This window comes from Crocodylus siamensis, chromosome 2 (assembly GCF_052110815.1).
Source record: "Crocodylus siamensis isolate JL-2025a chromosome 2, ASM5211081v1, whole genome shotgun sequence".
Classification (NCBI taxonomy): Eukaryota; Metazoa; Chordata; order Crocodylia; family Crocodylidae; genus Crocodylus; species Crocodylus siamensis.
In genome coordinates this window covers 193,740,514-193,764,612 of record NC_143396.1, presented here as the reverse complement: position 1 = coordinate 193,764,612, position 24,099 = coordinate 193,740,514, and the positions used below count along the sequence as shown (strand labels likewise).

At 41.3% G+C, this 24,099-nt stretch overlaps 1 protein-coding gene across 1 annotated transcript in view; it reads right to left on the bottom strand.

Moving 5' to 3' along the window:
* LOC149871544 (F-actin-monooxygenase MICAL2-like) overlaps positions 1-24,099 on the bottom strand; it is an 82,889-nt gene that overhangs the window by 5,788 nt on the left and 53,002 nt on the right. Inside the window, exons 7-11 of the mRNA XM_090034623.1 lie at positions 15,585-15,679; positions 12,588-12,680; positions 9,845-9,938; positions 2,248-2,347; positions 160-233 (exon numbers count right to left, since the gene is read on the bottom strand). Of these exons, the coding sequence (XP_089890749.1) occupies positions 160-233; positions 2,248-2,347; positions 9,845-9,938; positions 12,588-12,680; positions 15,585-15,679 (456 nt within the window). The remainder of the gene's footprint in view (positions 1-159; positions 234-2,247; positions 2,348-9,844; positions 9,939-12,587; positions 12,681-15,584; positions 15,680-24,099) is intronic.

Sequence of the window (24,099 nt, the reverse complement as noted above, 5' to 3'; positions counted from 1 at the left end):
ATGGTATGGTCCAGAACCAGCACGTAGGCCTCATCCTGGAGCTCAGGTTCCAATCCTGCCCATGGACCAGCCTCACACCACTCATTTGGCCCACAGAGCCAAAAGGTTGAACATCACTTGTGCATATCAAGCAGGCAAGACCCTTCCTATGCATCTTACCATCAATGGCCATTTTCTCTCTCAGTTCCTGTTCCAGTCTGCTTTGGTGATCCTCCAGTTCTAGTTCTTGGGCTCTGGACACATTAAAAACAGCAGTGATGAATCAGCTGACATAGATTTCCTAAGCATTTCAGAATTCAGAAGGTAACAAGAAAGTTCAACAGTCCTAATAAACATACTGACAAAAAGTAAAAAATCTGGAATCCATTTTACTTTCAATGTTAATGTTACTGTCTTGTTAGAATGATTAATATCATCTTAGATCCACAGCTGATTAAGTTAGCAGTATATGTACATATGAAAAGAGAAACTTCCCCCTTAAAATAGCAACATGCAGGTGAAGCTGTGATTAATATTAACCTAAAATAATAAGAAAAATAGGTAATATTTCTTCTTTTCCCATTTATTATTACCATTACTGCCTCTGGAGTGCTTTATTCATATGAAAATATTTGTTGAGGGTATAAAGTATGCAACAACATGCATGGCAACATGTTATTAAAGACACTGACTACATTCAGTAACAACAAGTAGTACACATGCTGCATACCCAGTCTCTGCTCTATATAGTCAGGTTTACCCTCAACTGTTTGATTCTTCCTACACTCTCATATTACATGCCAGAACAAGGCAGCAGTATCTCTTGGATTCTTTATTCTTTTAAGTTCCCCATTCCCTGGGAGCATTTCAATGTGCACATGCAATGATTCTTTGTAACACAGACTAGGTGTGCCTGTAGATCTGCCAGGATTAATCAATCAAGTCTGCTTGAGTGTGCTAACTAGCGTGGTCTAGCCAGTGTTCCCATGCTTCAAAACAGCAGCAGGGTGCTTTAACTAAAGTTCATTCAACAAGCTTTAGTTCAAGCGCCTCTACTGCCATTTTGAAGCATGGGGTCGCTTAAAAATCAGACACTGTCGTGCTTTAATTAGAGAGGCTTCCGAGAGCTGCTCAAATTAAAGTGCACCCCACTCCGTTCCCGAAGCATGTGTAAAAACACCTTAAGAGCCTGAACCTGAGCCTGACGTACAAGTTGAACACTTCTGAGAATTGAGGGCCCTGCTTGCAGTGAAGAGGACTCCTAAGGAAAGGAAATTAATATGAATGAATGAATGCACCAGAGTGCACCATTTTGTGTCTTGTATCAAATGATACAGATTTAAGTTTTGTTAAACTGCCATTTTTCAACAATGTGAAACGAAGCACAGATGCCAGATGAGTAAAGTAAAATCCAAGGCAAACAAATTTCTTGCACATCTTTGCACACATGTAACTGTAATCAGAGGAAGATTCAGATGGTTGCAGGGTTTCTCCAACAGAGCATCGTGTGGCCTGTTGTTCAGTGTGGAACTGGCAAATGGTACCCAGCCACCTGCTATCAGCACAGGATCCAGAGATCAGGAAATGTTCCCCCACCTACTCAGCCACAGCAGTGGAAGTAGGGAGCAGCTGAGAGACTCAGCGAGCAAACATGGCACATACAGCAGTAGGAATATTGATGGTTTTATGAGCAGTATAGTTTTAAACAACCCCAGATATTGGTATCTAATACAGTCCTTATTTGCTGATACACATCCATTCACTTTGCATCTCTATTCTACTCCCAAGTAATTCCCAGCTGTGTTTAAACTTTCTTCCCATTTCCTCATGCTGCCCAGGAAAGGCTGATATACTGTAGGTTAGAACAATTTTTCTTCTATGGGATAAAGGCCTTGGGGGTTCATTAGTCCATCATTACATTGGAACAGAGCATCCACAAGCAACAGTGTTTCATAATAGCCTTATAGAATCAAAATCACCGTACCACTGGGGAGTTCAACTGAAAATCTGTGTTCAGAATAGATGGTAGTTTGGGGTGTTCTTATTTTATCACACTTCCAGCTCCAGGATATAGCTAGATAAGGAGTGTAAGCTCTCTCCATGCGCTAATGGCAATATGCTATGCAAGACAAAGTGGCAATTTAGCTTCGTAATGAAGGCTGCATGCATCTGGAGAAAAATCCTGAGTCCTGGATCTAAAATAAGCACATTCTCCCCCCACCCCCGATGTTTCTATTATTAATGGTAAACTGTATTGTCCTTACTTACAGCACCAAGAGCTCAGATTCATAACGCATTAATTTATTCTTCTCCAGGGCTAGTTCAAACCATTCATGTAACAGCTGAGTTTCATCCTGTGTGCCTGAATCTGTTTAAGATATAAAAAGTAAATATGTTATACTGGGTTTTCCTCTCCATTATCAAAACACATTGGGGCTATTTTAAATGCCCCTTGTTTGTAAGACGAGGTGCATGCATACCATACAGAACCTTAGTGAAGTGATATTTCTGTCAGTGTTTCTCCATACATATATCAAACACCTGTGTATATTTTTCAATAGTTTATTGCAGTTAAGAGTATATTGATTATTCTGGAAGGAAACAGATAAAAAAGCAACAATTATTTGCTGCCATTTTGGAAGCCAGGAGGTTCATGTTATTCCTTTTCTTTTATTTGTCTATTCTCTTTTTAAGTAGTTGATATTATTTTCTCTTAGTTCTGTCATCAATAAGTTCGTTTCCTTTTTGGAGGCTCCAGTGCCTGAATAATTCATTCTAGGTGGATATCTGACCACAGTACATTTATGCTTCTAAAATGGATGCTTTAGTACCAAAAAACTGCTTTGTTCATATTGCTTGCACTTTTCTTTGAAAATCTGGCCATTAAATGCACCCCGCTCATAAATAAATCACTCAGTATTTTATCACCTGCTTACCTCCATACAGCCCTGCCAAGAAACATATCTTAGCACAAGTGGCTTTCAAAAGGTTTGAGACACTTCTTGTTCTATACATATCCTTTTTTCTCCCTCGTCTAACCCTTTTTTTCTGTGTATTTCCTTCAGTAACCATCAGTAAAGCCCATCTACCCCATGGTATCTAAATGTCCTGTAGCATGACCCCCATTCTTAAATGAAAAGCTGCTGAAGAGATGGGAAATCTCTCCCCTAAACCTCTGTCATGCCTAATCTGCCATGATCTTCTCCACATACTCTGACAAAAGAGCATAATAGTAACAGGTTGGATACAAATACCTTAATTTACTCCAAAATTGCCCCAGGTTTAAGGGACAATCCCAATGTCCATGAAGTTCTATGAATGGCAGAAATCTGTCGGTGTTGTAGAAGAATTTAATGACATCTGGTCTCTCGACAGCTGCTCAGCAATTGCCCACACAATGCTATTGCTGTCTTGAAAGCCTACGCAGCAATGACTTCATCAGCCATAAGGCTGCGCCATCTCCTACACTATCCTATGTATGGCAAAATTTCTCAGTTGTTTAGCTAGAAGCAGAAGTGACAACCATATCATGCTGAACCAACTCAGAGGCCTAAAGACAAGAGCTGTCTGGAAGTGCAGTAGCAGCAGCAGTTTCCTATGCAGAGACTGGTACTCAGATCTTCAGTGTGATTGCTATCATATCAGTGCAGTAAGACAGAAGAAGAACTGGAAGGGGAGAAAGAGGATAGGTAATGAACTGAACTAGGTGGACAAAAGAATGCAGCTGTGCCTTCCAACAAATTGTAGGCTAACAAAGCCTGGCTTCTTCTTCCTAGTGACTGGACCATGTACACAAGTTTATGAGATGACTTTGCTTTTAAGCTAACAGGTTGAATCCAAGTGATTGAGGCTCATGATTTTATATGAAGAGGCCTCCAGTTCAGATCTCAACGATGACAACCTGTTCAGGGATGTAGTTATAGTTGTCCAGAAGGCGAGAGAAAGAATGACAAGAAATAGAAAACAAAACAAACTAAGATAAAGAAATAAAGCTAGACAACTAAAGAGGAAGACAGAGCACATGTGATAGTGTTAGGAAGAGCTGTGTAGGAATAGCTGCCTTGGAGATAAAAACATTAAACCCTGACTTGCAGATGTGAAAATATACTAAAAGCTCCAGGGAGGGGAGCACAGGTGCCCTGCAGCCCTTCAGATCTCGTCTCCTAGACACAACAAATGACTATTATATATATGCTCTATGCTCTCTCAGCAAGGCAAAACTGCCACAGTTTCTGGAAATGAGCTTCTTCTACCACTCTACTACTGTAGCTATGCCCAATATCGGCTCTCAACCTGATATCAAAGCCAGGTTTGGAACTCACTGGAGCACAGGCTGTACTACATGTACGTTAACGACCTCATCTAAAGCCGTTCTTCAGCAAAGACTCTTATTGAATGTGAAGGAAATTATGCTCATTGTTTACATCCATTTTTTCATCTGAGAGAATAAAATTCTCTCATCTTCCTTAGAGCCCAAGTTGTACATAACCGAAGTAGAAGGTACATGGAGAAGAGAAAGGTCTACAGAGAAAGGTTGTACTGGCTCATGGACAATTTCGTGACTCTGAAATCTGATTTTGTTCCTTTTGGAACTAGCAAGCAGGCAGGTGGGCAAGCTGCTAGAACGCCAGGAAGAAGTCCTTCAGACCCTGCTGGAGCCCATCAAAACATTGGGCAAATCAGCACATTCCCACGGCATGTTTCATTTATACAAATGGCAAACTGTGATGGAGAAAAGCTTTGGCAGAATTTCTACGACAAGCTCAAAGAAATTGTTTAAGCGCCTGCCTGTCTGAAGTGTCTTGGTTAAACGCCTGTCTGTAGCAGTTACCTATGGATTTAATGCAGCCAGAAATCAGCACCTACAACATCCCTGCCCTACCCTGTTCTTAAAACCAATGTTTTATTCATCTAACTGTCCACAGAAACAATCTGTTATTGCAGGCATTACTCTGTGCTGTATATGTGCAGTGACTCAGACTCTGTCAGTCCCCCATCTCAATCTTTGTTTTATACTCATAAAAAAATGGAAAACATATGGAAAAATACAGCTTTTTAACCTTTCCTGCTTACCTTACGAAACATCAGTTCCTCCCTCTGCTAAAAGGCTTTGTTTTATGTGTTGACTGAAGCAGACAGGAGTGTATTTTGCAAAAAATACCTTGTTTATTCCATGTAAAAACACCTAATCTAGTTGTAGTGTGTGTCATGTTGTTTTCTTTCTTTGCCCTACGGAGTGCCCTCTAGTGTCCTAAAGACTACAATGCATTTATTAGCCAGACTTCTCTATTGACCTATCATTAATAATTATACCAACAGTTACTTAGCTCATACAGGATGTATGACATCTTTCAAGGGCAGCACAAATAAATTAAACATTCTTCATATCACCATAATGAGACAGGTAGCTTTTATGATCGATTGGATGCCAGTCTCCGTGTTTGCTTATTGAACATGTTACCTTTTTGTTAAATGTTATCCAAATCCCTTTCATCACAGACCCCACTAAAAATTCAAATACTATCATATATAGAATTAAAATTTTAAGGTGGTCCATTCAAAGCAGCATTTATAATGCTTCTCAAATTCTCCACTTTCTGCCCCATAATCTACGTTAAAATAGTTCTACAGACAAAAGTATAGCTCTCTCAGCCTCCTGTTCACCCATACACCTTCACATGATTGCTATTTTGACATTGTTTAAAGTTTTAAATAATTTTCTTTCCAAAGGCAATTCTAAGGGGTTACGCTAGATATGAAAACAAAACCTTCTGAAAGACTTGCAGTTATTCACACATATCTTGAAATATGGAGAGATGAATTATGCTCACTCAACACAGAGCTTTTTTCTTTACTACCAACCTTTACATTTGTTTCCTCAACTGGTGAGTTATGCAAATTCCAGTTGAAAATGTAGATCGAAATCTGTTCTATCGATTTTTCTCGTAGGCAACAGATCCTTGTAAACCCACACAAATATCAATGAAAAACAAAGCTATAGTACACTAATGTTCATTATTTGGTATTTAGCACAGGATAAAGCAAATGGAGGGGAAAAGCACCAAGAAAAAAAATCATAGGATTGAGATTATTTCTTACTTTTTCAAATCCATGAACTGTTGCCACTACAATTACGAGATCATCAAGGCCTCATTTTGTTCATCAGTCTACATGGCAGTTGTTTCACACCCACGCATGTTCTCTTTTAATTCAGTTCAGTAGCTGATGAATAACTCCCACTAACAAAAGAGCCTTTCATTCCATGCTTACATAATTATTAGAAGAGAGTTGCGTAAATGTCACTGAAGACTAGTGTTTGCAGCCCTGCCTCTAAATTTCGTTATTCACAACCTTTCCAGCTCAATATTATTGCTGAACTGTGATCATTTTCTAATTACTCTAATAATACCTATTAAATCACTTGAATTACATAAGCACAGACCTACTTAAATACAACTTAACCTAATAAGCCCTGGTCATTCATTAAACAATAATGCCCATTATTTTTAAAAGGTTGAACGGAATATTAACTGACCTATTCTTGCATTATTACACAAATGTTATTACAAAGCAACAAAGTGTTAATGTTTTCAGGGCTAGTTTAGAGACTCCAGGCTTGAAATTTAGTGTGATAAGAGTTATTCAAGCACACTTTCCTTTCTCTACGTTTCTCTATCTGCCTTCTTCTGAAGCTGGTCACCCACATGAAAACAATCAACACAGAGAAAAAGTAGTACTCTAATCTTAATGATGGGAATTAAATTACTAAGGATGAAAAAGCAAATGAGGCGCATCAATCTCCTAGTAGATGAGCCTTCTTTAGGAAATGTGATTATCAAAATAATGAAAACAAGAGGTGGATCTGGGTGATTGATCTTGGTATTCAGCATTTATCCTTACTTACCTATAGTTAGAAGAGTTTTGTTCCTCTATACTTTTTGAAGATATAAAAAGAAGACCCAAAATTCTTTGCTGATTTCTATAACTAACACATAAAGCCCTTAAAATACCCGTGGGGAAACTACGCTTTCTAAAAGACAAGGAAGTGGCCATACTTTGATAAATCATTATCTTTTAACAGAAGAAGTGATCATATATTAGCTTTTTAAATAAAATTTGGAACAGAGTAGCTCTATCGATTATAAGATTGGTTTTAACAAAACCAGCGAGATAACTATGCAATTCCTTCCAGTTCTTTGGTTAGACAAACTCCCACTAAAGCTAATTTGTTGGCTCAGTATTTGTGTGTGATAATAGTGGGTACTATAAAAAAACACTTATGACCTAAGGAGATCATAATATCTTTCTGAGGTATTCAGGATTGAGCCCAACATGTTTTTGCTGCAAGTATGATAAGTTTCTTAGCTTTTAGTACAATACAACACAAAAAAGCATGTACCTACAAATCTAAAACTTGTCCATGCCACATAGCTATGAAGATGGTACCAAGTGTCAACACAATAATTTCCCAGTTTTTCAATGTTGTACAGTGTAACCTCATGAATCCAGCACGCTTGGGACCTGCTAGAAATGTGAAAATTCCAGATTTGTGAAACCGGAGCGGCAGCCGGTCCCAGAGCAGCAGCCACACACAGAGCAGAGGCGCGGGATGGTGGATGGCGGTGGCAGCTGCCATGTGCAAGCTGCCTCCTCTGCTGCTCCAGGACCAGCTGCCACTACATCCCAATAGAGTATTGTTTTAAAAAGTGATGGATTTTCCATTTTTCCAGGTTTTTGATATCTGGATTTATGCAGTTATACTGTATTATCCGACAGAGCACAAAAATCACACTAGTGACTTCTAAGTTTTGATTTTTAACAAGGGGGGGAAAAAAAGCATCTTTGCTATGGGACTGCTGGCTCTCATAAATTCTTTATGTCTAAAGTATCTTTTGGAATCAAAAGATAATCTCATTTGACAGAAGATCTGTATGAGGGCAGCCTTTTCTGTTCATATTTCATTGGGGAAAAAAAAGGGAATGCTAAATAGGATCATTGAGTTCTACCCCAAGTTAGAAGTGGAATATACCTGCTGTGATCACTAGAGCGTCTGTGGGCAACTTCTCTCCTATCCCCCCTGACAGGGAGATAAGTTCTGTTTCCTTTTTCTTTCACATACTTCTGCTCCCCTCCTGGCACCTGGCTGGCCCTGTGGGGTAGGGAGAGATCTGGCTCCACCAAATCTCCATCATCCATTTTTCTCTCCCCCTCTCTTTCTAACTCCTCATGGGGCTGAAGAGAAAGAAAGTATATCAGGCATGCTCAGGGAGATCAGTTAAATCTATGTAGCTACTGCCTGACACATTATAGCAAGAGGCTTGGTGCTCCTGCTACTTTAAGAAAAGGCAGATTGCGGATGGAGCAGCCTGCAAGTGCTGCAGGAGGCAATCGGGGGTCATGTGACCCAAAAGGGGGATTCAGGGCATAAGCCCAGAGCCTGAGTTGGGGTGGCACTGGCAGCTGAGATGTGAAGAACTGAAGAGCAGGAATGCAGCCATGCTGCTGGCAAACACCTAAGCTGGGGGGAAGCAGGCTGGTAGTCTGGGGACTGAGACAAGGGGAGGTAAGGTGGTCTCAGCTGGCCTAAAAGCAGAGCCAAGGCTCAGAAAATAGGGGCCCTGAAGACCAGGGCCACAGCCAAAGGGTCATGAGAGCAAGAAGGGTCAAGGACCCATAGCCCACAAGAGGCAAGAGGCAGAGTCAGCGACTTATAGCCCAGGAGGGGCAAGCATGATCAGAGAGCCTGGAGGTCTCTCAACTGGCCTAGGAGCAGAACCTGGGAAGGACCAAACATCAAGGGAGAGCCACTGCTGGAGACTGAGATGGTCAGGGATCCACAGCTCAGTCAGGGCCAGGGGCCCAGTGCCTCAGGAGAGGATGGATCTGGGTCAGAGACCCAAGGATGTGCCCAGGAATGAGCAGAGAGAGCTCAATAAGGAAGGGTGACATCTGTGAGGCATGGGCATGATGTAAGGGGTGGTCAGAGCCATGTAATTAGCTCTTAAGGTGCAGAGTGAAGACATCTGTTCTCAGAAGCATGAGCTCAAGCTTGGGAAGCCCAGGGATAGCCTCACTTTATCTAAAAGATGAATACACTAAAGCATGGCAGGCCAATGGAGGGGTGAGTGCCCAAAGAGAGTGAAGTTGATGAGGGCTAAGGGGGCTCCAGGGGCATCATAGCCAGGAGATGAACCCTGTTACACCCATGCATCATGGACATGTAAAATGAACAGTCCTAATGCAGCTGTGGAGGGGGGAGCTTACACCCTCCTGCACTTTGCACAGCTGAGTCATAGGTAATCAAAATCTAACCGTCAGCTAGAAGCACAGGAGAAACCCATTTGTCTCATACCCATAAGGACAAAGCAGTTTAAAGTTCAGAGGTCTCCTTGCTCCTCCGTGCCTTCTCTCACTGCTTGTCTGTTATTTCTATGGTTTAGTCACTGACTGTAATCATGGCATCGTATTATTGGCATTTCACACTTAGAGAGAAGCTGCGTTACCAGGCATAGGCTCCTGGTTTTGTAACTGAGTTAATGGACCTAGAAACATCACCAATTCTAGAGGGAAGAAGAAATTAAGGTCAGGATCATATATTAAAGAATGAGGGGAAAAAAATCACTTCAGGTTCAAGCGCTGATAGTTACAAATCCATAACACTTGGAAGCATCTTTCTTATTGCCTGTTAACGAAAAGGTTCTTGAGAAAAGGGGGAGGAAATCGTAATTTTTTCTCCCCTACTTATTGTTTTAGTGAACATTTTAATTTTTATATTTTTACTACAGCCCTATTTTTAATCCAGTTGTGATGTCTGCTCCATTTCTGAAGCAGCTTAGAAGATTCACACGGCTCCCATCCCCTTTACCTGATTCTCCTCGCAACTCCCTCTCCAGTTTAACACCTCTGGTCTCTAGAGCGGTCTGCCTCTCCTCCAGCTCCTCTAGTTGGCGTTGGATAGCCTGCAAAAGTATATAAAAGACATAATAGATTAAAACACAGTTTAACAACAGGGAGAAGGACTGCCCAGTGCTCCAGGCACTTGGCTGGAAGGTGGCATACCTGGAGTCAGTTCCCAGGTGTGCCACAGACCACTTTTGTGATATTCGGGAAGTCACTAAGGCCAGATTCATAAAAGTATCTAAAAATTAAGAAATTTTTAGATGAGAGAGATTTTCAAAACTCCATAGGGAGTTAGGTGCATAGGCATAGGTGGCAGAAGGCTGGGGCTAATGGGGCTTAGCCCCCACAAACTAATTTTGCAGCAGCTGGCAACAGCAGCAGCACCATGGCTCTGCCATCCCACAGGGCCCAGCACTGCTTGGTGCCACCGCCACACCTCGCCACTGCAGCATCATGCCCAATGCCCCCTCCATGGGCTCCTCTGCCACTGCACAGCATCACCATGTGCCAGCCCCGTAATGGCTCTCAGTCCCCCCAAATAATATTTTCTCTTGCCACTACCATGTGTAGGTGCCACTCGGTGCATCTTTATATGAATGCAAAGCAGTAGATCAAAAGGAGGGGTATTAAACTGTAGTCTTTCTTTACATTAAGATCATCTTAATATCTCACGTAAAAATTATCGCTATGAGAAAAAAACCTATATTATGGATACAGCTTTTCTTTTGTGGAGGCGTCTATTTTGCCATGTATTAATTTAATGCAGGGGTGGGCAAAATGTGGCCTGATGGCCAGATGCGGCTCACCAGGCTATTCTATCCGGCCCGTGGGGTCCCTAAAAAATTTAGAAAATTAATATTAATCTGCCCTGGGCTGCCTGTCATGAGGCCCTCGATGGCTTGCTGAAGCTCAGTAAGCGGCCCTCTGCCCAAAATAATTGCCTACCTCTAGCTACTGTTTCCCAAAATGGAAACAAAATGTAGGAAAAAAACTGATATGTTAAATTATGTTTTCTTATTTAAAAGTGCACCAACTCTTTCTGTGGGTGACAGCTCTTTAAAAATAAAAAAGGCTTCAATTCCATCTCTGGAAAACATTTTTCCCTGTTTGTATAACTGTAGCACTTATAGGCCTCAATCAAGATAAGGCATCTGCTGTATAGAGAAGAATAGAAACACATGGTGAGAGACCACTGCATTTCAGAGAGAGAGACAGAGGTTTGACAGGCAAAAGTAGCCTTGATGCTTCTTTTGCTCCACATAAAATGCAAGGTGAGATTTTTCAGATAAGGACTTAGCACCTACAAGTCCCCACTGAGAGATTCATTCAGGTGCCAAAACAGGATCTAAACTCTTCAGAAAACCTTAGCCCAGCTGTATGCACTTTTAAAAATCTGGCCTACCAATGCCATACCTGACTAGTGTGACTTGTGACAGAAGGTATGTCTACCCTGCAGTCACTGAAATATGGAGATGCCCCAGTTAGCACCGACTTATCTAGCTCATGTGCTAGGAACAACCTAGCCACGAGAGCATGGAGCACCATGCTGGGTTAATATACCCTGTTTCTCAGGAGGGTTTCACAGTCTGCACTAAACTTCTTGCTGCTGCAATTAGGTTGCTACTAGCAATAGCATAACTGGGGGTGTGGTGAGAGGGGAACTTATTCAGAGGAGGGCACCAGAACGGCAGGGAGCCCCAGGGAGCCTGTGCCACCAGCTGCCCCTGTGAGAGGAGGTAATTGTTCTTGCCTGCTCTTCCCCCACATGCACTGCTGAGAGCACCAGAATTTTAAGTGATAGCCCTGGCTAATGGTACCTGAATTAGTTAATTTACTGCTATTTTGGGTATCTCTGATGATTTTGGCACATTCAATTTGGACACCATTGAGATCAACTCATGGAGAAGTGTGTTCACAAAATGGTGCATGAATGTTGCACAAGCCTCCTCCATGGTTCAATGGCACAACTGCCTGCCTGGGCAGAATCTAGGGATGTTTATACCTGTGCTCTGGGAGTAGGGGTGGGGGGCACTTTAACTAGAGCACCTCTGAGAGCCGCTCTAATTAAAGCGCCCGTATCAGTGTCCCTGTGCTTCAAGATGGCAGTGGGGGCACTTTAGCCCACAACACCATTTTGAAGCACGGGGACACTAATACATTAGTCATGGGAAAGTGCTAGAGCATGGTAATTGCCACGCTCCAGCAGACTCAATCAGTCAAGTCTGGTGTGAAGCTCTGGAATTCCAGTGCATCGGAGCAGGCTCCGCACTTGTGTATAGGCACCCAAACGTCTTTCTGCTTTGTCTGAAGACAAGTACCTTGGCAGTCTCTTTGTACAAATTGTACAGGAGCAATTTTTCCTCTTTGTAAATAAGCAGTTTATTTGCAGTCCCAGTGGTTGTAGAAACTCATTTTCTTTTAGTTCTAATTTTACTCTCCATTGCACTGTACCCCTGGACTTAGATCCTGTCCTTACCATCAACTGTTGTATCTTTCTTTCCTTGTACAAGATGAAGCAGCCACATGGCTGGTTTCCAAAAAAAGCATGTTTAGTAACTATACACAGATATCCAAGGCCTAACTACATATATCCTGCTGCTCTAGCTAGTTTCCGTGTCCTTCCCTTATCGCACTTATCCTTTTCTGCATCACTGAAATACTCTTAAGTATCTCTGAAATGACACTAGCAACATTTGATTTTTTTGTACCTGTGCTTTGTGGAGCCTTCTCAGCTGCTCTTGTTTAATCAATTGCTTGGTTTCCTTTTCCAACTTCTTCCTCCTTTTAAGACTCCTTTTAACCTACAAGAATGAAGGGAGAAAAGAAGATAATTGAGGAAATATTTATGAATTTTGATTTTCATAGATTTTTTTCCCCATTGAAAATGTTCAGTAGTCTTTAGTCTATTTAACTAAGTGTCCTTCAAGCCATTATGTCTTTCTTAAGAAGAACCCTCATTGTATCCCTATTTAAGCATTATCTGTTTCTGTCCATGAAGCAAGTGCTGAATAAAAAGGATACTATACAGTTATACAGCTGCAACTATATGCCCCCAAGTACTTCTGCAAATGTGCCCCACAAGTTCTTCAGCAATCAGAAAATAAATCAAGTTACAATAGAAAGTAGAAGCTTTTTATAGAAATTTGACCTACTTACCATGGGACCTGTTAGATGCTAAAAACTTAGTTCCTCCGACTGAGTCGTAATTTCCTTGTTTGCTAACATTTATATCTTATATAAATATATGCTTTTCAAACAATGTTGGGCTTGATCCTTAGCTAATATAAGCTGGTGTGATGCCATGGATGTCCATGAAGATATGCCAAATTACATTAGCTGAGGATCTGGCCACTGCTGACTAAGTAGCTCCCATACAGAAAATACCATTCATTTAAATTTCTTATCTAACATGCTGCATTAGGTAGAGTATGTCTTATTACACAATAACAGTTAACATTGGGCAGGAAGCATGTGATGGGATGTGACTGATGTAGTCTGAAGCAGTACAACAATTGCTCTTGCACAGAAATCAGGGGCATGTTTGTCTTTCCTGCAACTAATTTAACTATTGCCATTCAAGACCATTTTTTGCTTCTTCCTGCCCTCCCAGATGCCTGCTTGAGTGTATTGCAATGTTGCAAAGAAAACATTTTTATGGGTCTAACCCACTGATCACTGAGCTAGTCTCTAAGAAGTAAAACAAAGCAATCGTTTCCTAAAGGAGTAGCATATCATGCATATAATCTTTTTTTGAACCATGCTATTTGAAAAGGTTTTAAGACTCATCCTGATTTATTTACTCAAATAAAGAGAGAGAGAGATAATAAGAAAGAGTAATAGAGAGGGCGGGAGGAAATTTAGGACCCTTTTCCATCAGAATGATTCCTTGTATCTTCTTTTCAGTTCTGTCCAGAGGGGGACACTGATATTTGAAATGTGGGAAGCACAACTGGTGTACTGGGAGTCAGCTGAGAGGAATGAATACATTGAATAGGTTATATGACTCGAAACAGGCAATGCCAGGACTGAATCACTGCTACTGTTCTCTTCTATGGTTTGTCATTTCCACCATATTTGACCAGACATTCTGCTAATGTTGTCCCTCACTTACCACCATATGTCCATTTCTGCATGCCAGCTGTTTGAATTATTGCGACTTCTTCCTGTTCAGATCATTCCTGTGTTGGTTTGGGGGGTTGGCAGGTCTGGGGGGGAGGGGTTCTCCTCTCTGTTTTGTTTAATCCATTATTTTTTTCCTCCAATTTTTACTTTTGTTTTTTCTACTTTTGTTCTTCTCCTTATTCTATTTATATTTTTTTTCTTTGTCAAGAAGCCTTTGAAAGGTATTCTTTGAAATGTCTGGAGCTTGACAGAATCTGGCCATTGCATTTTCTTTCACAAATGGATTTGACTGGCATTTGATATGGCTAATCAAAATACTGTTAGAACCAACTATTTGTAAGGAATTGTGTGAGGTGGAAGGATTTATTGCACTCTATTTCACTGTAGTGAATGAGCATGCATGTGGTTGAACATGAAGGAGAAAAACCTTGCCTCCTAAGCAAATGCCTTCTTGCTTCACTGTTTGTGACATGCTTGGCAGAATTGTCATTCAGGAGAGAAGGAGCAAGAAAAATGAGCAGTTTCCACTTTTTAAGCTCCCTTTTCTCTGTTTTGCAAAAACTGAAAAAGTTTCTTGCACTTCTCATAAATTTGCTGGCGGGGGACAGTTAGGGTTAAATGGAATAGAAAGGCTGACCCATCCCCACACTGCGTTGCAGGGACCTTCAGAACAGAAATCCAACTCTGTAAAAAAAAAAAAAGCCCCAGGGTTTGTATTCCTGTTTTTTTCCAGTGAACCCATCCCCTTCTGCATTTCAGCATTTTGTGAGTGGATTTTCATGGTTGAACACAGAAATGTCATTTGGTCTTTCTTCACCCCTCAGGAGTTGCAAGAAGGTAAATGGTCACTTAAAAAAAACTCCAACCCCCAGCAAACCGGAATACCACCTTTAAATCTAAATACCCTTTCTAGTTAAACCATCCACTATTAGTGGCATCCACAGATGCCAGTCACTGATATTCCTCCATTCAGAGAAAGAACAAAGGTCTGATAAACTGTTCAGTCCACTGAGCCTCTTTCTCTTCAAACTGCAGATGACTATCAAGACCTCATTGTCATTTAAGTTCACTCTTTCCTATATGATACAGAAGCCAGACAGAACTCAGTATACAGTAGATACTTTTGGGGTGTAATTTTTTTATGCGACTGCGGGACTCATTTAATATTTCTGATTAGAACAAACATAGCATTTTCCATGCACATTGCTTGTAGTGCTTCTTAAATGAAGTTGTGTTTCCCCATGGAAAATCTGCATCTGTTTGTTTTAATTTTTTCAATGCTTTGCTCATTGGGCTATATATTAAAACCACTTAAGAAACACAGCTTCAAAGTGGTTTCAGTTAAGCATGTCCATTTTTCAAATTAGAGCCTTTCCTGTCAATGTGTGTGTATCCTGGGGAGCTGAAAGGTAGAACAAATTCTGACATCTCTCTTCAATAAATTTTCTATGCAGGAGTTATAACCCCTGCTAATACAATATTTCCATCTTCTTTAGAAAAATGTACTTTTTTATCATCACAATCATACAAATCTTAAACATAACTGAACAGTCGAAACTGCCCTTTATTAAAGTAAACATTACCTTGAATGCTAAGGAAGGCTTGTGTTCAATTTCATTATCAGAAGATGAAGAATAACACTCAGTCACTTGTTTTCTGACAGCTAGGTGTTCAGAGCCTAAAATGCAGGAACAAAACACTCAGTGAAGCAGAAAGTATCTGCCCTTGACTTCTATGGACATGCTGCACCTGGCCTAAACTGTACTAGGCTGCACCTACACCTAATTTGGAAATTTGGCTGATGCTGTTAATTAAATTGTTGGTCTCTGTCCAAAACTTCCGCTGCTTGTATTTGAATTTTTTTAAACATGCAGGAACGAATTAATTCCTTAAACACCATTTATGTAGCATAATGCTTAGAATGCATTCACAAAAACAACTCTATTATTAAAATGCATATCTGAAGTTAGTTGTGTTACCTAAATGATTATATAAGGCTCGCCATGCAGTATAATTGAATGCAAAAAGTCTGAGCCAGCTCTTAAACAAATTACCCTTATGTGGCTTGTAGCATCTGGCACCCATTTTTACTACATGACATCTGCTCAGTGTAAAATAGCTGGCGTCAGAATGTCTGGTCATATAAAAAAATCACAAATGTAATCAGAAGCAAATGGACTAAGAGAACAAGGTTTTATCGCGCAGTCTCATGCAACATAAATATTTCATTAATTATGTCTAAACAAATGTCATTTTTATTTTTCTGTCTTAAGAATATTATCACATCATTGAACTGTTGATTAAAATGCCATAATAAGTCAGGGAAATCCATATATCACACAATGCACTCTGCAAGGGAAATTCAGAAGCTCTCATTGGAAGAAACATATTCAGAGATACAGATTAAATTATATTTAATTGCTACAATTTTATTTTTCCCATTTCATCAAAGTCTTGTTCTAACTGAGTGCAAATATTTGAATTTGTTCTGAAATTACTTGTCTAATTCATATCTTCATCCTCTTTATTCAAGAAAATAAAACTTGTTCAGGAACATCTGTCTCTACGCTTCAACCTGCTGTGGGGTTAATGATTAACATCTGGACTGGACTCTTCTTTTGAAGTACACAATATTTAAAGTGGATCATTGACATTTTTCTTAGCATGTGCCAGATAGATAGCTGTTGATTTGCTAATCCAGGGCATGAATTCGAGTTTTATTTATAATAAGATCATTTCCCATTTCCTCAGTGTAAGTAGTCCTTCTTTCCTACTTTTGTTTCACTCTGAAACCAAACCCTGCAAAATAAGAATTAATTTCTGCTCCAAATACAGTTTAACAATAGAGTCAGGGAAATCAGCTTATTCCAGAAAGATAACTAATTTGTATTAAAACAAAGCAGTGCAGGGGCCAGATCTACTCAGTTACATCACCACTGAACATGAAATAACTCCTTTGATTTCACACTAAATCATTGTCCTCAGTGGAGTTATAGCCTTACAGAGATTTAACTGGGTGTTGAACTGGGTTCTTTCTAAGATTTCTAGCAGCTACACAGATCAGAAGGAGAAAAGTTGCTCATAACATCATAATAAATAACAATATAAGGTAAATACATGTCAATAACATATATCAAGTAAAAAATCCTTGCCTTATAAAAAGAAAAACTGGCTAGAATCAGTACTTTCAGTTAGCCTTCTTGAAGACGCAGGATCATAATGTTGAGTATACTTGGGATACATTACAGCATCTGAGGAATGTGGGGCTGTCTACTTTATGGGCCACTTTTTTGTTGCTGCTAAAGGGCAGGGAGCATGTTGCCATGGGTCTAAGTTATACCTACTGGAATAACACTCTAGGAGCTGATTTGGATTGCGATTGCCAGAGCACAGTACAGGCAAGATACACCTTGGCCTGCATGCCATGTTGTCGAGCACCAGTAGTGAATGACATAGACACAGTTATGCCAGATTCATGCTCTCCAGGGATGCTCTTTAAGCCATCATTGCCTCTCCTTTGTGTTGCCTGAAGGATGAAAACAAATGAAGCAGGGAACAAGATTGGACCTATCTTTTGATGGCTTAACTCAGCAGCATCCCATCTTTCACCTGACTTGGGTTTTCTCTGTTTGTAACAATAGAGCATCCCTACTAACTTGTGTGTGATCACATTTTCATTCAAATAAAATTCCATAATATGCAAATCATAAATGTTACAGGATTTGCTAGCAGCTTTGGCAACACAACCAATTACATGCTCTCTTTCTTTCCTCTACAGTGGGAATAAATAATTGCTTTCCTCTGTCCTCCTCTTTGAGTTACATCAATAATTAAAAAGTGTTACAAGGTCTAGAGGATAAACAGCCTTCCGTAATACAAGAGCACCTGCCTCCTTCTCAAGGGACTCTGACTCTGGAGTTGTTTGCCTTTTTGGAACAAAAGCAGAGTCATTCACTTCCCTTAGGATTCAGGACAAGGGCCATCACATGAGCAAGAAGTCATCAATGGATTAATAGTGTACACAGTCTCAACAATGCCTGTCACCTTATGCATTACGGAATGCCTGGCATTTGTATCCTATTCTGCCTGGCAAGAAATGGTTAGAGAGCTAGGAAAAGCAGAACCTTTCAAGAGACATTGTACAAGCTATGCTCTTCAGTGAAAGACCTTTTTAATCAGGGAATCTGTAAGCAGAAAGGTATCAACAGAGAAACAGAATAACACTGTCATTCGTCGTCAGTGGAGATAATGTATTTGACTGTACATACACTTGAATTTATGTGGACTGAAATATTTAGGCTTTCCATTGCATTTTGTCCATAGTTCTTGCAGCACTATGTGGGTATTCACATTTAACAAATAGAGATATTAAGGCACAGAAAATTCAAGGTGGCTTGCCCAAAGTCCCTCAGTAAGTAAATGACAGAATGGGAACAAGAACTCAGAAGTTTTGACTTGTGGCCCTCCATCCTGTCCACTGGAATTTTTGTCTCTAAGATGCAAGGACCACCAGCCAGTCTCTTCTTTTTAAAGGATAAAGTACAGAGGTAGCCATTTAAAACTCCACTAAAGTATTTTTTCTGTCCTCAATTTCTCTTATGGAAGCATGAATACAGTTTACTGAATCATATCCCAAACAAAGAGTTTGCATTGCAAGAGAACTCTCTCAAGCATTATAGTAAAAACCACCAGACCAACTATCTGAAGAATTTGAGCCTCATGCAGACCCCTTAAAAAAAAGCCAACTGTAGTCATTATATTCTTTATCAGGGAACTGGTTTTCTGAGGTGCATCATCTGCAACTAATTATTGTTTATCCTTATTGTTTCTGACTCTGGGATGAAAACTCCCTTGACTTCCTTGGTGTATGCTGAGGACAGAATTTGGCCTCCAGGCATTCATCCTTGGTGATTCCTACGAGGCATTACATCAGAACGTCATAATTTTGGCAAAATTCTTAAACCGATCTGACCATTCATGCTCGTCTGTAACAGGGAACCCCTTGTCCTGTTACTGCAGGAAGGTTATGGGGCCATCAGGACTCACAAAGACCCTTTAAGAGAAGGGTCACTGTGACCCAGGAGAGAAGGGAATGCAAGGGAGAAAAAGGTTACTGCAAGGTCCTCCAGGAAGAAGCTCCAGGTGGCAAGCGGCAAAAGGGGAAGGGATACGGTCCCTGCAACAGCCAGCTACTCTGCCCTGGGGAGCGGCTGCATGCTGAGGAGAAGGCAGCCAAAGGGCAGGCAGCCAAAGGGCTGAGAGTAATGAGCAGCCCCTGTGCTCAAACCAGACAACAGGTCAGGCTGACCGGAAGGGGAGAGGCTCAAGGGAATAAATCGGCTAACCTTGGCTGGGGAGGAGGAAGGTGTACTACCTTGTACAAGCTATGCTCTCCAGTAATAGACCTTTTTGATCAGGGAATCTATAAGCAGAGAGGTATAACAAACCCCAAAACAGTAGTGCTCAGAAGCAATAAGGGGAGCCCTGGTGGATAAAGACTCTAAGGTCTTTTTCTTTCTCCTTTTACCCTGCTACAGGGCCACACTGGAATAAGGAGTTAAGCTTGCATTGGTTTTGTTTGTGCGTGCCTGGAAGTGCAGTATCTAAGGCTGAAGCAGTTGCTGACATTTCTGTTCCAGTTTAACTGGAGGGCTAGGAGGGGAGGTGGAGACTGCACTGTAGGTGCCTTAAGGGGCCCTGTGGGATTAGCCTCTTGTAGGCAAGAGGATCAGAAAGAGGGAATTTAACCTCTTCAAGGCTGGCAGACCAAGGGGACCCAGAGCCCCAACTGTGGGGTTTAATTCCCAGCTGTGCTGCTACCAAGAACCCAAGGCCAGAATAAGTGGACCTAGGGCAGAAGGTAGCAGCTAGAGCAAATAATCCTGGACCAAGAGGTCAGAGCCTGGACAAGTATAAAAAAGGGTGGAGCCAAGCAACCCAAAGGAAATCCTCACTCTAAGGCTCAGGACATCTCCTGCATAACTGGTTGTTCCATCAAGGCATGGCAGGAGAGATACAGGGCGGTAGCTCAGAAGAGCTGGAGTGGAGGTGGGCTAGCCGGCCGCTGGCTGTTACTACCACCCAGCAGGGCTAGTCCTGCCACACTGTCCTTAAGTGTTTATGGTCTTTCCCATCCTGTTATTTAAGAACAAGTCAATAAGAGTCTATAACTGCGAAAAGGGTCTGAAACCTATTTATGATATTTCTGATATGAAAAGAGAGCTCTCTCAAACAACAACTCGGGACATTTGTACATATGCTTGCGCTGCAGCACATGCATTTGTATAAATGGCAAAATGTGTGTCAATGCTGAGAAAAAGGCAGTGGTGTGCTTTTGAACTAAAATACATCAAAGTGTTTTAGTTCTGAAGCACACCACCACCGTTTCGTCAGTGCTGACGTGCATTTCATCATTTATACAAATGCATGCGATGCAGTACTGCCATATCTCTGGTGTCAGAGCAGACAAATGTATGTGTATAAATGCCCTCAATTCCTATAGAGCTGAAGACTTGCTTTGTCTTTTCCTCTTTGTCCACCCAGCAGAACAGGAGTACCCTAGACTCACTTTGACTCCTGAATTAACCATTCTGCTATCCCTGAAGTTTTTGCATGTTAACATCCCCAGCAGAGTGTTTCTGAAAGTCCAACCCCAAATCCCTCCACTTAGGGAACTGGCTTCCACATGGAAATAAGTCACCTGCACAGATAAGAAAAGTTGGCATAGACACAACTTTAAAATGGGGTGAAATTTGGGAGCACCATTTATTGTCCTCAACATTTGGAATGAGGCACACCACGTAATATCATAGGAATGACAGCAGCATACATACACAGGCTAAAAGCTAGGTTAGGAACTAAATCTGTTTTACAGAATACCACAGCAATACTTCAGGTGCCTAAATAAGCGTGCATTGCTTCCTATTTTATGTTGTTGGCAAAAGTAATTACTGCCCATTCCTCAGTGCTGAAGGTAAGGTAGGGTGGCACCTTAGATTCATGGATTGTAAAGCTGGAAGGGACCTCAGAAGATCATCTGGTCCAGCCCCCTGCACCAAGCAGGAAAGATTACTGGGGGTCAGGTGACCCCAGCAAGGTGACTGTCTAGTCTCCTCATGAAGATTTCCAGGGTAGGCATTAACTGGTAGAGATTAACTGGTTTAGCGAGGTATGCTTTAACGGTTTATTATTACTTTAGTATACCTAGTACTTAATGCCTCAGTACTTTTATACTTTGGGAAAGAAAGGACACAAACATTCCCTCCCATATCAAGGGTCACTTGCTTCTGGAACTGATAAAACCTGAATGGGAACAAGAGTAGAAGGAAATGGCAAAGAAGGACAATAGTGACAATAGATAAGCTAGATATTTTGCTAGCTGGGGATCTGGCTATGCAAGTCCAAATCCATGCTCTGCCACAGACATCCTCTATGACTTTAGGCAAATTGTTCTTTGTGGTGTTCCTCAGATCCCTGTCTATAAAGAGGGGATGACAGCACCCCTGTATTCAACAGGAGTATTGTGAAGTTAAAAACAATAAACATAAGTGATGTACTGACATACGTCTGTAATCAAAGGTAGGTAAGGAACCAGAGACACCTGGATTTTATATGTTTCTTATCTAACAACACAGAAATCAGAAAGCTAGGTCAATAACGCACCTTATTTGCTTTCCAGTTGGACTGTTAACATTATTTAGGAACATGCATCAAATACAGTTAGAACTTCCCGTCTAAAGCCCTCAACTTATTGTGTGCTAATTAGTGACTAAAAGCTTGAGAACCATTATGCACAGTACAGCTCATTATAATTATTTTGCTACTGTTGAGTGCCAGAAGTTTAAATCTTGCATTGTAACAATTCTCAGCTAGTCTAAGTGACTGATGACTACTCTAGGAAATTTCTATCATTCTTCCCATTAAGGCTATGACAAGAGTATTCCCTCCAGTTTTTCAAGGCTGCCAAGAAGTAAACACTAATTCCCAAGAATGCACTGAAATAGTCAACATTTTAATTCTTGGAAATAACTTTGGTAGATATCTGTGTGCGAATCAAAGATATCACAGTTCCTGATTACCTTCTCCATTTTTTTTTTAAAGAAAAATTTATCATGGTGTTATTGCCTTAGCATTTCATTTTACATTTCAACCTGAAAAAGGCAAACTGGAAAGGCTTTTCAGAATACCTGGATGCCACAGTCAAAACGATTAAAACACTGCCTGAAAATTATGACCAATTTATAAAAGCTGTACAGAAATCTGCAAGATATCCCATGGGACTGCCTCAAGAATTACTTCCCAGGCCTCACTCGGTAAACCATTTGCCCATATGAAGACTACAGACCCTTTTTCCAGAAACAGCATCACTACAGGCAATGAGCACCATCGCATAAGACTCCAGGAAATCCTGGCAGACCCTGGTTGAGTCAACTGATATGATGCATAATAGTAAAAAAGATTTGGGTGACAACATGTAAACTAAATGATGACCCACAAGAGGTCATTATGTCACCGCTAACCAAATTGCTCACCAGATGCTTCTCAATGGAAAAAGCCCCAAAACCAAAAACAAATTAAAAAAACCCTCTTAGACTGAAAAGGTACAAGCATCCTAAAGACCTGGGTTTTACAAGCCCCTTCTCAATGATGGAGTTGAATGCTGGTATCAGTAAACTGAAGACCAGGAAAGCAGCCAGTCTTTGCAACATACTTACTGAACAAATCAAGCAATTCAGGCCCCAGACTTGCAAATGGCTCCTTTGCCTATACAACTCATGCTCAGCCAGTCAAAAAATTCCCAAGTTATGGCAATGTGCTCAGGTATTGGAACTTCTAATGCCAGGGAAAGATCCATCTGACCTAAAGAGCTTCAGATGCATCTCTCTGCTATGCCACGCATAAAAATTGTACAGATGACTGACTGATACTGAACTAGCTTGCCCCGTACATGGATAAACACCTAATCCCTGAACGTGGCAGCCTTCACCATGGAAAATCAACAATGAGCCAGCTGGTCAGTCTAACTCTACATACTGAGGATGGTTTTGAAAGAGGCCAAATCACTGGAGCTCTGTTCAGTGACCTAACAGCTGCCTATGATACAGTTAACCACTGGCAACTCCTCCACAAGACCCTGGAAATGACAAAAGATCGACACCTTACAGAGCTGATATGAACCCTACTTGCAAACAGACAAGTTTTGTCAAACTGGATGAGAAGCAAAGCAGATGGAAGTCACAGATTAATGGCTTCTGACAAGGAAGCGTGTTTGAATCACTATTATATAACATATACGATTGACCAATCAATTGCTTTGGAAAAAAAACTTTTGCTCTAGTTGGGAGAGATCCATACATGCTAAGTGCCTTTTACCCCCATTTTGAATGAGAGCTGCCAATGCATCATAGGATGTCTGAAACTTACCAGCCTATACAGTGTGTACCTGCTGGCTGGCATCACTCTGCCTGACATCAGAAGAGCAGTGGCCAGCAGGACAGACCAACTGAGACAAACTTGAAGATGTGAGACACCCATTGTATGAACACCCTGCAGCACACAAATGTCTGCAGCCACACAGGAGTTTCCTCACCAGCACCCAACCTCTCAATCATAGGCAACACGTAGGGGGGACATGGTGGGGGGGCATGTGCCTCCCCCAAGACTGGCCACTGAAACTGCTGCCAGCTTCTGCGGGCCATTGTCACCCGCCCCCCCTTTGCTGTCGATGTAGCTGCTGGTGGCTGCGGGAAGTCCTTGCTCACCACCTCCCACACCATGGTGCTCCCCACTCGCCACCATGGTTCCCCTCCCCCCCCAGTTGCAGGAGGCACCAGTCATTCATGCTCTCAATGCCACACCCAAGGAGACACGACTACAGATGTGGAACAAGAGGCTGAAGAAAATACCTGACAGCAAAAAAATGTACATTCCAGCAGCCTAGTCCATACCATCATGGGTTGATGAACCATGGCAAAGGAAGGTCTCAACCTCCTCCATACCACAGAATTTTCAAGGAACTAAAGAAGAAGTGGAGCTACACTATTGGTTCAACCACCTGTGACTGGCACAAAGCCTCAGACTATGCAACACCTGCTGCAA